The 16,512-nt window shown below is 36.5% G+C and overlaps 1 protein-coding gene across 1 annotated transcript in view; it reads left to right on the forward strand.

Annotated features, from left to right (window-relative positions):
* Positions 1-16,512, forward strand: part of fndc3bb (fibronectin type III domain containing 3Bb) — a 126,882-nt gene that overhangs the window by 17,061 nt on the left and 93,309 nt on the right. The window contains exons 2-3 of the mRNA XM_056450266.1: positions 12,175-12,306; positions 12,494-12,569. Of these exons, the coding sequence (XP_056306241.1) occupies positions 12,199-12,306; positions 12,494-12,569 (184 nt within the window). The 5' untranslated portion in view covers positions 12,175-12,198. The remainder of the gene's footprint in view (positions 1-12,174; positions 12,307-12,493; positions 12,570-16,512) is intronic.

Consider the following 16,512-nt stretch of genomic DNA (forward strand, 5'->3'; position numbering starts at 1 on the left):
TTATAAAAAGATCTCCGTCCACACTATACTGCTGAAACCGCACATCATGCGAACACACAGACACACACACACCCTGACTTTTCCTAAATGTGTATGTTTTTTATTATGAAATGGTTATCACACTAATGTTCAAATTCAGCATCAGCTACCTCTTCCTGTGTGTGCCTCTGTTGTCTATCAATATTCTGCTAACCAAAAATTACTTTCTGATATCAAAAACGTAACTTCAGAAATGTATTTAAAAACAACATTTTTGTTATTGTGAAAAAGCTCTCTCGCTTGCTGGACAAAGTGAGGTACAGTTTGCACCTTCAGGGCTGGTTTAACTCCTTTATTGTTATTAACACAATTATAGGCTATATTTAAAGGTGCTGTATGTAAGTTGTTACCTCTTCTAAAGCATAAAAGCACCATCATATGTTTGCAGATATATAAGAAACGTGCTAAGTGAACATTCTTGTTTATATGAAAAACAATGCTAAGGTCAGTAATTCTGCTTTGAAAATGTGAGTTACGTGCTGGAATGGCTGTCTTTGTTTTGGTCATTTAGCCGCCCACTGCCAGTTTTGCCAATTATATTGTAGCACTCTGTGTTGCCTTAGTGGAAAACTGCGTATTTCATTCATTCAGTCAGGAAGGCTCTCAATGCTTGCACCCGCGCCTGAAAATGCGACCTCGTGTTGACAATAACAGCCTTGAAATGAGACGCAGATTCAGAGGTTCACATAAGGTTATTAATTAGCAAATAATAAAAATATTGCGAATGTAAACATTAGGTGTGCAGGTTACATTGTAACCCCGTGTCCTAACAACATGCTGTGTGATGAGATTTGCAATAATAAGCAAATTTCATCTGGTTTGCACCAGACAATACACGATTGAAAAGTAAACACAGCCATTCAGAAGAACAGAACAGTGCACTTACTGCACTCCAACGAAATTGTAAGGTTTGCAATCTAAATAATACATTTAAAACCTCTTTAACATTGTTTTTATTATATTTGTAAACTTGGCTTGCAGTTCTAAAGTTTAGTTTCGAACAGTTTATTTTATTTTCAAGATCTAAGATGAACTATCTGCTGCTGCTTTCAGTAGGTATTGCAAAGAATGTAACGTAAAATGTCATTCAAACTCACATTATTAGCATTTAACACTGACCAGAGCACATGAGGTGTACCTGAGGTGATCAAAGTTCATCCTGTTGTTCTCCTGTGAGAAATAGAAGCCGTTTGTAAAATATAAATTTCAGGTGTTGGTCAGGACAAAAATTCCTTTAGTGTGGAAAATATTCCTTCTATCACGTGCCGTTACTTTTACTTAGAAAAGGGTTCAAATCAGCCTCAAATCAGCCTTTAGGCTTGATAGTCAGGCTCACTCGCATCAATCTGGCAACCTGTGCTTGCGTAAACTCTTCAGAGGAGGAGCCGAGTGAAAATGTGTATTGATCCAGGAGTGCAATACGTAGTTCAACCACTGGGTCTCAAACTTACATACTGCACCTTTAAAAAAAGATCTTATTTTTAGGGTAATGGCTTCATAAAACATGACGACAGACATTCAAAGCTTAATTCTAAAATTTCAATACAAGCGTTGAATGCAAATATGAAGTGACAAATAAAAATATGCAATGGCCATTCTGGTAGTTCCAGTGTTAAAGAAGCATTTCATCCAAAATAAAACTGAAATCATTATTTACTTGCGCTCATGTTGTGTAAAATCTGCTTGACTTTCTGTCTGCTCTTTCCTAAGTCTTCAAAATGCTTATTATTAGGGCTGTGCAACATTTAGGTTAATGTCGTAATTGTTGTTTTACAAATGTGCAACATGACATTATCTTGAGGTGTTCTCGTAGCATTATTTATACACTTCATATGCCACCTCTTATTTCAGTGTTGGCAGTGATCATAAGTGGTCAGCCATGATTGATTACCATTTCAACCTTCGTATTAACATGCGTTCAAATGCATTTCTTGTGTTTGGATTTCAGTGGCCCCTTTCCTTTTTTTCTTTATCAAAAAAGGCCATTCACATGTTTGGTCAGCAGCCAGAGAGCTGGTCTTTTGTGGCCGTGTGAACACATTTAAACCATGTGCGTGTTTACATTATAAAGGCAGCCCGTTTTCAGCTATTTTTTTATTAATAGTTTTAACGTATTCAGACTCCATTGATGCTATATTTTAGGGCTGCATTTTAGGGCTGCACTATATTGGAAAAGTCTAATATTGCAATATTGAACTGTTCTGCGAATAAATATTGCAATATAAATACAGTTTAACAAGATGTTTTGAATAGCTCTATTGGACAGTTCATTATTCTTTGTTTTATAGTTGAAATATCAAGAAATTCTTAAATCAAGTCACTTCAGAGTTTTTTCTTAAAGCAAAAATTCACAATATCATGTTTCATATCATTCGATATCGATAATTATAGAATATTTTTAACAATACATTTAGGTTTTTTAACCACTTTGTTTTAATCTATCAACATTACTAAGGCAAATGGTTTTAATAGTCAAAAACTAAAATATTTAAAATATCTGATTTCTTTATAATAAAATAAACGCTAAAAAAAAAAAAAAAAAAAAAAAAAAACACTTTAATAAGTGTTAAAGAAACTCAAACTTGATGAATAAAATGTTACAAATTGTGCACAATGGTAAAGCGTAAACGCTGAACAGTCAAAACAAACTTAAAAGTGTGAGTAATAATGATACAGTAAACCTCAAACTCTGTAAAAAAAACAAATTATGATAATCAAATCTGAACTTTCAAGTGAAGGAGCCAGCCATCATTATTCAAATACATATAGCAACATTAAGTTTGAAGTTTCGCGTGTGTTACATTTATTCTGACCTGAAGTGACAAGCGCGAGTGTGTGGTTTCCTTCAGCATTTTCAATGTGCTCTGCACTCGCAGTCCTCTGCCGTTTTTCTTTAACTAGGCGACCATCAAGTGTTTTCTCAGAGGATGACAACCGGACAAACCATTGCTGCAGCTCCAATGCAAGTTTATGGAGAAAAGTAATAAGCACTGCCGCGTTTGGGTGTGCTGTGTTTGTTTCAGGTAATTAGTCTTCCGTTATTACTGAAGTGTATATTTTCCATGCAAGGTGTGACTTTGTGTGCAAGCAAAACACACGCTGCTTTTGCTATTACTGGTCGCCATTAACTTTTACATGAATCGTCGATGTTTTTCAACTAGGTGCGCCTGGAAAATCATGTGCGTCATGTGTGCACCGTTTGCCAACCATGTGCGCGTTGCTCCTATATGCGCGTCATGTGCCTCCATTGGAAATGACAAACTTACACCCCGGGCTTATTGGCATTCCTTTTGAGGCGCATGCTAAGCAGACATCTTTTAATGAAATTATAGCGCTTCATACCAAACTTTTTTTTTTAAATGATATCGACAATGGTGTTCAGTCAATAAATACTGATATCGTTATTTTATCGCCCAGCCCATTCAGATATTTGTATTGAAACGAGACAAAAATTCTAAGAAAACCGCCTTTTTTGGCATAAATTCCGTATAAATAATAAATTACAATTAATCTTTGTTGCACCACCAAACATCCCATTTTTTGTGCCTAAATGTTTTAAACTCTCTTAAAATGCTCAGTCACAGACCTTAAAAGCTAAGTAAACTTTCACTTTCATATAGGCTAAACTTAGTGACTCATGTGTTCCATTGAAGATGCGCACATTGCAATATTGATGCTGAAATGATATATATTGTGCAGCCCTATTATGTTCGTTATCATCCTCTTATGATCAGCTTGATTGAAAATGTATTATATTAGCAGGTATAAATAGTTTAAATGCCACCTTAAATGCCTTTAAATGTTTATACTGATTTATACTCATTTGTGTTTCATGCATTGGTTGTTTATCTAAATTTAACCTATCAGATGGGGACATTTTCATACCCGCATTTTTCCCAGTATCATGCATCCCTAATATTGTTATTGTTATCATTTTTGGTGTGAGCTGACATTCACTCTCTAACTTTGTAGCTCTAGCTAGATATAGACAGACTGAGTTCCTCTGCTAGCTTTCAGGCCAACAATTCATACTAGAGCAATCAACTTACAGCAGACACAAATAAAAGCCAGTGAGTTGGGTCTTTATTCTGCCACACTCCTGTAATGTGTCCTCAATTTCCTGTCTGTGCCTCGTCTGGACGGTTATCGCCTGCGCTCCATTGTGGCCCAGATATTTTTAAAGAGATGATGTCATCTGGCTGTAAATGCTGATCAGAGTCGCAGACGTGAGTCAACGTCGGGGGGAAGGAAAGCCTGAGCGCTGCGAGGTGAGAAGAGTTACTTCGCAGGGGGAAAAATTGTGACATTTAGATTGTTTCTCATTCTCTTGGAATGTGTGTGTGCAAGCCTGAGCATGTGTGTGTGTGTGCGTGCATGCACGTGTATGTGTGTTTCAGCTGATCAGGGCTGAGGGAATGAGAGAAGAAAGGAACGTAGGGGGGAAATGGAGAGGAAAAAGTGATGGTTTTCTTGGTTTCCCAGCTTCCTCAGTGTTATTATGTGCCATTAGCTGGATTATAGGCCCATGCCATAGTGGGTCCACATCTGGAGCTGTAAACCTGCCAGATGCAAGAACAGATTTCTGAAAGGAATTGAATCTTTTTTACGGTTTTGCTTGGGGCAGGCTGTCATTTGAAGAGTTTTAAAGGTGAATTGTATTGTTGTTAATGCATTGACAGTACTTTCTAATAGATGCTTATTAATAATAAGGTGCCATTATTAGAGTATCGTCTTGTTTGAGCATCTTGACTGATCTTTACATAGCAACACTGCCAACTCAGCCAATAGTGGGCTTTCTTTTGTATTGACTTATTGCTGCTGATGAGGGTTCAAGAATTTCACATGTATTTACCGTAGTACCAGTAAGTCACTCATTCATTCATTCATTTTCTTTTTGGCTTAGCCCCTTTATTAATCTGGGGTCGCCACAGTGGAATGAACCGCCAACTTATCCAGCATATGTTTTACGCATCGGATGCCCTTCACGCTGCAACCCATCTCTGGGAAACATCCATACTCATACACTACGGACCATTCACACTCATACGCTGCGGACAATTTAGCCTACTCAATTTACCTGCACCGCATGTCTTTGGACTGTGGGGAAAAGCGGAGAACCTGGAGAAAACCCACGCGAACGCGGGGAGAACATGCAAACTTCACACAGAAACGTCAACTGACCCAGCCGAGGCTCGAACCAGCAACCTTCTTGCTGTGAGGTGGTTGATGGACTTTAAATTGAGGCACATACATTTTCAATGCATGAAAATTGCAGCTCAACATTGCAGCTCTGCACAGTTTAGTTCCAACCCTGCTTCAACACACTTAAGCCTGGTTTATACTTCTGCGTCGAGTGATCAGTGTGACCCAGAGCGTATGCAATGAGTGTTGCCGTGCATTTATACTTCTGAGCGTTGTTTGTGTTGCTCTGCAATAACATTTCTAAAACGCTAGCTGGCAGTGGGTTTTTATATTCCTCTGTTATTTTAGATTCTTCGCTGGTGTTTTGTTTTTTTCTGAATGCTACCTTAATGTACAAGTGGCTCAAACTTGCTCATTTTGAGGCTGGAACCAGTAGACATGCAACATGCAATTTTTGTGTAAGCAAATATTTTGCAGTGCTTTAGAAATACTCAAAAATGTCGCTGTTAATGTTTTTAAACAATTTTATTTGACTTACCAAAGTTATGCACAGCAAAAAATCACAGCATCTCCAAAAAACTTGTCAAAAACGTAGGGTACCAAATTTTATATATATATATATATATATATATGATGTGCAAAAAGAAATCCCCACCCCTACTTAATATTGCATTTCATTTTGAAGTACATCAACATACTGAAATAAAAGTTTCTTCCAGTTCATGCAAACTTTAAAGTGAAAGCCTAAAATATGTTAAGTTTAATTCTTCAAAAATTGATGCATTTTATGGTTTCAATTGGGCATTCTTTTTACTAAAATGTATTTTAACTATTAAACTAGAGTCCAGAAAAACATATGAATAAATAAATGAATAAAATATGAATAAATAAATCAAATGAAAAGCATATTTCAAAGGGCTTTAGATAAATGTTTTAGATAAATGTATCACATCCAGGTCCCGTTGAAGCTAAAGTAGAGATTTGTTTGACTAGTGTTGTTTTGATTTTGTGAATGGCCTGCTGTTCGTGTGTGTGTGGTGTGTGGTGACATGGAGGTGGTCTAGGGAATACCCCACATCACTGGGACCCTCACCAGCCCATGAAAGGCCTCTCTGTACATTTCGTGATTGACACTCACTGTGACGTGGTCACAACAACATGACCCGTGAAGGTAGGGGGTCTGGCACCCCATTCTCCGGGCTCTGACATTGTACGAATCTCCTCCACTTTTCACTCAGGGGATTTAGCCCTTTAACGCCCCCCTCGGCCCTGCAGAAGTTCAGACTCCAGCCGTCCTCAGGAATGAAGGGAATGAGGAGAGCTGAAAGAAAAGACAGATTGGATCTGGAGCTCGGGGGTAAAGAGAGGCGAGGCGGGAAAAGGACAGAATAGGGGTTTTGGGGGCCTGGGGGGGCAGGATTGGTGTGTAAAGCTGTAGTGTTAATGATTTTACTTGCTGGTAATTACAGGCCGTGCCATGAAGTGCAGGGAAAGGAAAACAAACATGCTCCGATTGAGAAAGACTGAAAGATGGATGTGTTAGTAAAGCTCTGAGGGAGGATAGTGTGAGCTTCTCTATGTGGAAGTGTTAAGGATGCTTCACTGTTGACTTTAATTAGTGAAGATACTTACTTTGTTTTGCACTGGAGAAGAAATCCATGTGGTTTGTTGGGGAGCACTGTTGCCTCACATCAAGAAGGTCACTGGAAGTCTCAGCTGGGCCAGTGGGCATTTCTGTGTGGAGTTTGCGTGTTCTCCTTGTGTTGGTGTGGGTTTCCGAGTGCTCCGGTTTCCCTTTACAGTCCAAAGACATATGCAATAGGTGAGTTGAGTAAACTAAATTAGCCATAGTGTGAGAGTGTGCGTCCCAGTACTGAATGAAGAAATCCATGTTTAAATGGGAGAAATGTACAACTACGTCTGTTAAATTCTGTTATTCTGGTAAATTTACAGACATTTCTTTCAACTGTAAAACACATCACATGCATGATTTAATGGGTTGAGTACCTGTAAAAATCATCATGGAACAATTCCTTCAAGTTAACATAGTATATTGGACTTTAACTTTATGGGATTCTTAGAGTGTGTGTGTGTTACGGGTGGGGGTTGTTGCAGTTTGTATGTTTTATTTTGTAGCTTTTGTTCGTATTTGTTGTGTTTTGTGGTTTTGTTTGTTTGTTATGTGTGTTGTTTTCGTTTTATATATTGCTTTTTTGGAAGTTTTTTTTGTATTTTTATTTATTTATTTTTAAATTACTGTGTATTTTTATGTAATATTTGTTTTTTTATGGTTTTTGGGGCGGTTTTGTTGTGTTTTGTTTTAGTTTGTTTGGGGTTTTTTGGGAGGGGGTTTTCTTGATATTTTTTGTTTTTATGTAGGTGTACTTACTAATTTGTTTTTTGGAGGGGGTTGTTGTTTTTATTCTGTTTTGTTTTATAATTTGTTTGTTTATTTTTTTGGGTGAGAGGGGGGTGCAGTGTTTTGGTGTTTTTTTTTTTTTGTTTTTTTTTTTTTTGAGGATTTTTTTCCCTTTTATTTATTAATAGTTTCACAAAGTTGTAATCCACCTCACTCTCCTTCCCAGTCTTCCAGAGACCACTTTTTACCATCCGTCCAGTCGTAATTTATTTATTTAATTATTTTTTCTCTTTAAATCTTGTACCCAGCAAACAATTTTTTGTTTAATAGACGTCTAATAGACATCTAAACGTAGACAGCTTGGCTAAACTTGGGCTGTCTGTGAAAAACTAATAGACATCTAAGAATAAGAATTGCCAAAACTAGACTAGTCATCGAATAGACAGATTAGCCTGACTTTATATGTGTAGTCATTCGTTTCTGTGTATTTGATGACCAGTTTAGATTTGGCCTATTCTGATACATCTATTAGATTTTCACTGATAGCTCAAATTTAGCCTTGATAAGGACCATCAGTCAACCGCTGTCTATATGATTTTTATCGGTTATTCTTTTTGAAACCGCAGAGCCAATGCTACAAAAGTTTGTTCTGTGTACACGTACATGTGAACGACAAAGTTAAGTCAATTCATTATCTGATGCTTGAAATTAAGTTGTAATCAAATTAAAATATACATTTATATAGTGTCCATATATATGTATATATAGTCAGCTCCAAGCAGCACAAGCTGTCAGTGTGTGGTTTGTATGTTTGTGTGTCTGTTTATGAGTTGAAGTGACTGCATTTATGACCCATTAAAACCTCCATTCTCTCTTCTTCCTCTGTCATGGAGATCAGGGGACATCTCAGCTTCACATGTGTAAGAATTCAGAGAATGTAAATGATTCTTTTTCGTTGTTGTTGTAGTAATATTAATGGTTAAATACCATTAAATACCATTCTTAAAAAATCTGCTATTGTTAAAAGCTATATATAGATTATCTGATGACAGTCTCTATCTATTAAAAGGCTTTACATACATTCGCTGTTTTACCCCAGTGCATCAGATGAACGATTTCTGTTTCTTTCCGGGTTTGACTCCTGTGGTTGATGTTTGTGTTTGGAGTTAATGGGACAGGTTATTGGCCTCTGAGAGGAAAATATAGCAGCAGTCAGATGACATTACCGCCGTTGTGCTGATCTTTCCCCTGCCACCTGAACTTTGCTTGTTTTTTTTCAGTAGTTTTAAGAGCGTCATGTGAATGACTTCTAAGAGGTGTTTTGAAGACTGAAGTGTAATGTCTGTCTTGATCAAGCTTAGCAATGCACTGCTTACCTCAGTTGGACTTAATATGTGTTGACTTCTGTGATGGTTATAGTTACACAACTTAATTATCTGAACTTTTTGCTGAAGTACAACTGGTTCTATGATTATAAAACATATCTGTCTGTCTGTCTGTCTGTCTGTCTGTGTGAAAATAGAAGACTTGGAGGAGTTTGTGATCTGTACACTAGTTTGAAGCTGCCACATTTACCTTGAGTGTTATTTTGGTGTTGGGAATTCATTTTGGCTCCCGAAACATTTTGCTTATATCTAAACTAGAAAACAGATACAGTGTTTGTTTTAACAGCACAAATCGAGCACAAACGACCTGTGCTGATCCACCCCAACATGGGGTGGAAAGTGACGTCACAAGGTCAAAAAATAATGCTTAATATCTCAGACCCCAAACCAGCAGAAACGGCACAAATGGCATAGTTTTGGGGATTATTTGTTTTTATGGGGTGCCAACTTCACAGAGGTGATGTTATTTCACTTTAAGTTTAAGAATTATTTTTGAGATAATTTTTAAAAAAATTTTCTTAAAATATTTGTTCATATCTAAAACAATTTGATGCATGTTTTCATGTGATTAATATTTTTCTGCATCTGATTATTTACCTGTAAATAATTTTTGTTTTAATAAAAATTTTTGTTAAAGTTTTTGTAAGTATATATTTTAAATCAATTTTTTTCATATTCTTTTTGAAAATGAAGTATTTTTTTTCTTAATATAGCATACAGCACCATCCGAAAATACAAAATGCTTACAAATTCTTCACAATTTAGAAAAGTGTTCACAAATTTAGAACAGTAACAAATGCATAAAGATAACACTACGGAGCACATCAGGGTAGACATGTTCATAGTTTAAGTGAAGAAATGAAAATCTCCCATATGTCCACTTCCTTATGATCTTCATTCATTTTGGTTAACATTTTTTCATATGACACATTCTCAATCATAAATTCCACCCATGATAAGTGTAGGGCGATGAATGTCTTTCCAAAACCTCAGTATCATACGTGCAGTTGCAAGGGAGAACTTGCACTCTAAAATATGCAGGGTTGAAAAATAACCCAATCCAGGCACTGGGTAACTATGGGACAGAACACGCATTGGGGTGTTTTGACCCAAGTGCTGGGAGAGAGAGAGAGAGAGAGAGAGATGGTTTCATGCAGTTTATATAGTGGGTTTTTCACTTCATCAGTATTTAACACAACTTCATATTAATGCGCGAAAATGCTCAATATAAAAATGATAGCTTTGTCATTGAATTTGGCACTTTTAAACATACTTGAAAAAATGTAGCTCTAAAAGTACAGTTTTAGTACTTAATGACCTATTTATGACAAAACATGACAAGCCATGAGCAGTTTTCCACCCTCATAGGCACTAGTAATAGCTGCGGCTACTTCATTCAGTTAACAAAAGGCAAAACCCCCACATTGACAGATCAAAAGCTACATTTAACAGTGAAATCGATAAACCTTTAGCATGATTTATTCAAAATATTGGTAAACATTTATATAGGTAATTTTAGTTTACCTTATAATCCTGCTTGTTGCGAGGTCCGTGACTGTCTGACATCATGATAAATCCAGAAATCTTCATGAAAAAGAATAAACCGGCTGGGTCAAAATAACCCAACTCAGATGTTCAAAGGTGAGAGAACCCCCTTTGCCCTTTCAGTTGGGTTGAACAAACATGGGCAGTCCAACTGTGTGTTTGCAGTACCCCTTAGCTATTTTAATCATGCACAATTAACCCAAAAATGTGTTCACATATTTAACCCTGCATTTTTTAGAGTGAATCATTCATAATATGTGGAACCTCAGTTTTATCACCTAAAAGATATATCCTTAGGTGAGAGAGGATTATTAAATCCCAGGCATCTACCTAATTGTCTTAACACAGATTCTCAATAGGGTTGAATCTTTGTACACTGCCATAAAGCATGGAAGTATGTGCCAATCTCTTATTTACATTTACAGCATTTATTATCATCCAAACATCCCATTCTAAAAAGTCAAACTAGAGTGTAGTAATACCTGTGAAGTATCTTGTACTCTATTAGTTTACCTCTAGCTTCTTTTATATATATTCCATTATTGTAAAGAATTCTATTCCAGGTATCTTCATCTATGGTCTTATATTTTCACAGATTTTATCATCAGTCTTTGAACATAATCATTTTTTAATGTGTATCTACTTTTAATTATTTACTTTTTACTTTTAATTAAAAATATACATGAGTTATTGAGAAATATCTTATAGTTTTGAGAGTTTTTTAATATATAATTCAGTTTTTTTTCCATATTGCTTTTTTTCTTAAAGTTTTTTTATATTATTACATAATTATATATATATATATGTATATATGTGTGTGTATATGTGTGTATATATATATGTATATGTATATATATGTGTGTATATATATATATATATATATATATATATATATATATATATATATATATATATATATATATGTAAATAGTTTGAATAATTTATATTATTCATGTGCATAGTGTTCTGCATATGATTATTTTAGTAGTATTGGTTGCTGTTTAAAATAATATATAATAAGTTTTCTATTTTGTGTTTAATTTTAGTAAACATTTTAGTATTTTTTTGTCATTTTATTCATTTTCTTAAAGTTTTTTTAGTGTTTAATGTGTTTTTACAATTTTTAAATGTAGTTTTTGTTTTATTGAATCATATTAAAATAGCTAAAATAGAAATAATTGTAGTTAATTTGATATTTGATCAGTTTTTCTGTTCATTTATGTTTATTTTGCTCCGTTTTATGGCATTCGTTTTACATAATCCCATTACCCCTGCTGCATATAATATGTGATGTTATCATTTTAATTATTTGAATTAGTTTTTAAATCATTTTAGCCATGCAGATGTACTAATATTGTTTCACAGAGGCAGTTCCTCTCTCTTATTTTCTCTCTCAGTCTGCTTTCCCAGCTGTGGCTGAGAGACTGTCGCCCCATAACTGCATTTTATATACAGATTACATCATCCTGACACACATTACATCATCATATAAACATCGGTGACATCATAATGATTTCATCCCTTTCCATAACCCACCAGTAGCCCTTCAGTGAGGTTTAAGTGAGTCTTTGATTTGTGTTTGCGAATGGAGGATCTGTTTTAGTCGTCTTCTCTGGTCAAATTGCTTGTTTCAGGAGGTTTGGACGTTTTATCACATGGTCCAATTTAAAATTACTTTAATAAAAAAGTGTGCATCTCTTTCAGGCTGTCGCTGGGAGGGCTCGATGAATGTTCGTCACCATGATGATGACGGACCAAATGCTGGACCTCCCGCCTCCATTGAGCAACGAGCTTCCCATGATGCACCACATGATCAATGGCGATGCATCACAGCAGGTCAGCTCTTTATTTGAATTCTCCCTAAAATCTACATTATTATACTTTCATTTTATTGGATGTTGACTTGTTATTCTTATAGTCATCACTATTGTACATTTGTTGTCATGACACAGATACTCTTTAGCTGTCTGATATAAACAGAGGTTGTGATGCACGAATGTGTAAATGGTAAATGTTTTTACAGATGATCTTGGTCCAGGTGAACCCAGGTGAGACGTTCACTATCCGCATGGAGGACGGGGCTTTGCAGTGCATCCAAGGTTTGAACAATTCTGTGTTTTGTTTTTTTCTTCCTCTGAGTTAATCACACCTGTTTTGAAATCAGTCAAGGCTCTTTCATAGAAGTGTTTGGTGCCGTTTGATTTATTTTTGTTGATTTTCTTGGTTAATGTGAAGGCTGTTTTGTTGTAAATGTTGTGAACATGTATTGTGAATTTTGTCTGGAGAATAATTTGGATGGTTGACAATTAGTGGAAATACACCATTGAAGGCAAATTTGCAACGCTTATGATAGTGTGAATGAAGTATAACCAGCTTGTTGGAACGGATGCTTCTCACTGAAATGCCACTTTTAAAATATATCTGCTTCATTTTGCTGTGTGTCCTAGGAATGCAGGATGATTGTTTTTGTTTTAATATGTAATCACAAAATTTTGCCAAATTGTTGATCTATAAAACATTTTAAGGGTAATATTTTATAATAATAATATTAATTAATTTAGTTTAGCATTTGATGTAATAAAGATGTTTTTTTATTTTATTTGTATTGTTATATTGATCTGTAATCACAAGCTTGCATGTATGTGTATGTACTGTGTGTGTATATATGTTAGGGGTTTTATATATTTATTTATTTATTTATTTATTTATTTATATATACAGTTGAGGTCAGAATTATTAGCCCCCCATTGATTTTTTTCTTTTTTAAATATTTCCCAAATGATGTTTAACAGAGCAAGGAAATTTTCACAGTATGTCTGATAATATTTTTTCTTCTGAAAAAACTCTTATTTGTTTTATTTCGGCTAGAATAAAAGCAGTTTCAGTTTTTTTTTAACCATTTTAAGGTCAAAATTATTAGCCCCTTTAAGCCACATTTTTTCGATAGTCTACAGAACAAACCGTCGTTATACAATAACTTGCCTAATTACCCTACAAGAAATTGGGGGAAAAAATAAACGGGGCGATTAATTCAGGGGGGCTAATAATTCTGACTTCAACTGTGTGTATATGCATAAAATATATATTTACAGTTGATTATTAGCCCCCCCCCCCCCCTTTTTTTATATTTATTTGTTTTATATTTCCCAATTGATGTTTAACAGAGCAAGGAAATGTTCACAGCATCTCTGATGATATTTTTTCTTCTGGAGAAAGTCTTATTTGTTTTATTTTGGCTAGATTAAAATTTTAAGGACAAAATTATTAGCCCTTTTAAGCTATATTCTTTATCGATAGTCTACAGAACAAACCATCGTTATACAATAACTTGCCTAATTACCTTAACCTGCCTAGTTAACCTAATTAATTAAACCTAACCCAGTTAATTAGGTTAACCTAGCCTTTAAATGTCACTTTAAGCTGTATAGAAGTGTCTTGAAAAATATCTAGTCAAATATTATTTACTATCATCATGGCAAAGATAAAATAAATCAGTTATTAGAAATGAGTTATTAAAACTATTATGTTTACAAATGTATCTTCTCTCCATTAAACAGAAATTGGGGAAAAAAAATAAACAAACAGCGGGCTAATAATTCAGGGGGGATAATATTCTGACTTCAACTGTGTGTGTGTATATATATATTTATGTATGTATGTGTGTATGTAAGGGATTGCACTGACTATTCGACTAATCGACTTAGTTGACTTAGTTGGCTTTAATGCTCTGCCGTGATGCCTTTTGATTGACGTCGACTAGTCGCTCTGCGCAGATCACGTTTTTTGACCTGAACTACATGGCAGCTTTACATTCTTTTTTTCTATTCTAAAAACCATAAGCAGATATTTCCTAAGTTTTGCAGCCCTAAAATGACTCCACAGTAATTATTTGCAAAACCTCTAAGAGATCCATGTGTGTCAGTTCTCCAAAAAACCATCTCGAACCCTCTCTTGTGTTTGGACAGCACGAAAGGCATTCTCACTAAATGGATCCATACAGTAAATTGTGTCTGACCTCATAATGTCTTTTTAACTTCATAAAGGCCACTGGATTCCCTCAGTAAGAGTTTTGTGAGTGTATGTAAGCGATTTAAAAGCGGAGAGTCACAGTAGCCCAGACCGCAGGAGACTGGATCTGACCGTCTGAGCTCACATCACTGTTTACACAGCTAAGAGGAGCTGCGACGCTCGGTCTGATTGAGTTTGTCCAATGAGAAGAGCAGACTCAGCAGCCGAGGACTGTGTGTTTTATGAGCTGGCAGATGGCCGACGGATAGAGAATGCAGACAAGAGAAAGAGTCTGAGCCTCGCAGGTCTGCAGAAGATGCCATCCGAGGCCACGCCGACGTTCTGGCATGTTTGGGATAAGAGCTTTTGTTTGATTTTCTAACGTTTGCTCGATCTTTGCCAGGTGGCCTGTCCTGCGCTGGATAAGCCTCCAGTCTCCAGTTATCCTTTGATGTTGACTTTGTAGGTTTTTGCAAACAATTTGCTGATAAATGTTTTCCCAGGGCTGGGCAGTGTACAGTTGGCTTATCGTTATTAAAACAGTGCTGTAAAGAGGATCTGGAGCTCACAGCACCTTTAGGGTCACAGAATGTCTGAAGGTGCAGAATGGAGCTGCTGGAGGGTTTTCATGCTAGATATGAGTACATTCATCACATTCAATGCCTTTATTCTGTCTGTCTTTCTGTCTGTCTCTCTGTTGTTTGGCCTGTCTGTCATTCTCTCTGCTTGTCGTTCTTTCTGTCTGTATGTCTGTCATTCTCTCTGCCTGTCTGTCTTTCTGTCTGTCGCTCTCTCTATTGTTTGACCCGTCTTTCTGTCTGTCTGTCTTTCTGTCTGTCTATCATTCTCTCTATCTGTCGGTCTGTCTCTGTTGTTTGGCCTGTTTGTTGTTCTGTCTGTCTGTCTGTCTGTCTGTCAGTCATTCTTTCTGTCTGTTGTTTGGCCTATCTGTCTTTCATTCTGTCTCTATGTCAGTCTGTACTTCTGCCTGTCTGTCTGTCGTTCTCTCTGTCTGTTGTTTGGCCTGTGTGTCTGTCTGTCTGTCTGTCATTCTCTATGTCTTATGTCTTATGTCTCTCTGTTGTTTGGCCTGTCCGTCTGTCTGTCCGTCTGTTTGTCTGTCCGTCCGTCTCTCCGTCTGTCTGTCTGTCTGTCTGTTGGGCTTTCTCTCTGCCTGTCGTTCTTTCTGTCTGTCTGTCGTTCTCTCTGCCTGTCGTTCTTTCTCTCTGTCTGTCTATTGTTCTGTCTCTGTTGTTTGGGCTGTCTGTCGTTCTGTCTGTCTGTCTGTCTACCGTCTGTTGTTTGGGCTGTCTGTCATTCTGTCTGTTTGTCTGTCTATCGTTCTGTCTCTGTTGTTTGGGCTGTCTGTCGTTCTGTCTGTCTGTCGTTCTTTCTGTTTGTTGTTTGGCCTATCTGTCGTTCTGTCTGTCTGTCTGTCTATTTGTCGTTCTCTCTCTCTCTCTCTGTTGTTTGACCTGTCTGTAGGTCTGTCTCTCTGTTGACCTGTCTGTCTGGCTGTTTGTCATTCTGTCTCTGTTGTTTGGCTTGTCTGTCAGTCTGTCTGTCATTCTTTCTGTCTGTTGTTTGGCCTATCTGTCTGTCAATCCGTCTCTGTCAGTCTGTCGTTCTCTCTGTCTGTCATTTTGTCTATCAGTCTGTGGTTTGGACTGTCTGTTGTTTGGCCTGTCTGTCTGTCTGCCTGTCGTTCTGTCTCTTTGTTGTTTGGCTTGTCTGTCATTCTGTCTGTTTGTTGTTTAGCCTGTTTGTCATTGTCTCTGTCTGTCTATAATCATGTCTGTCCGTCTGTCATTTTGTCCCTCTGTTGTTCTAGCTGTCATTCTGTCTCTGTTGTTGGCCTGTCTGTCCTTCTGTCTGTCCTTCTGTCTGTCTGTTTTTCTGTCTCTCTCTGTATGTCGTTCTGTTTCTGTTTGTCTGTCTGTCGTTCTGTCTCTGTTTGGCCTGTCTGTCGTTCTGTCTGTCTGTCTGTTGTTCTGTCTGTCTGTCTATCTATCATTCTATTATTTTGTCTATCTA

The sequence above is a fragment of the Danio aesculapii genome, chromosome 24 (assembly GCF_903798145.1).
Source record: "Danio aesculapii chromosome 24, fDanAes4.1, whole genome shotgun sequence".
NCBI lineage: Eukaryota > Metazoa > Chordata > Actinopteri > Cypriniformes > Danionidae > Danio > Danio aesculapii.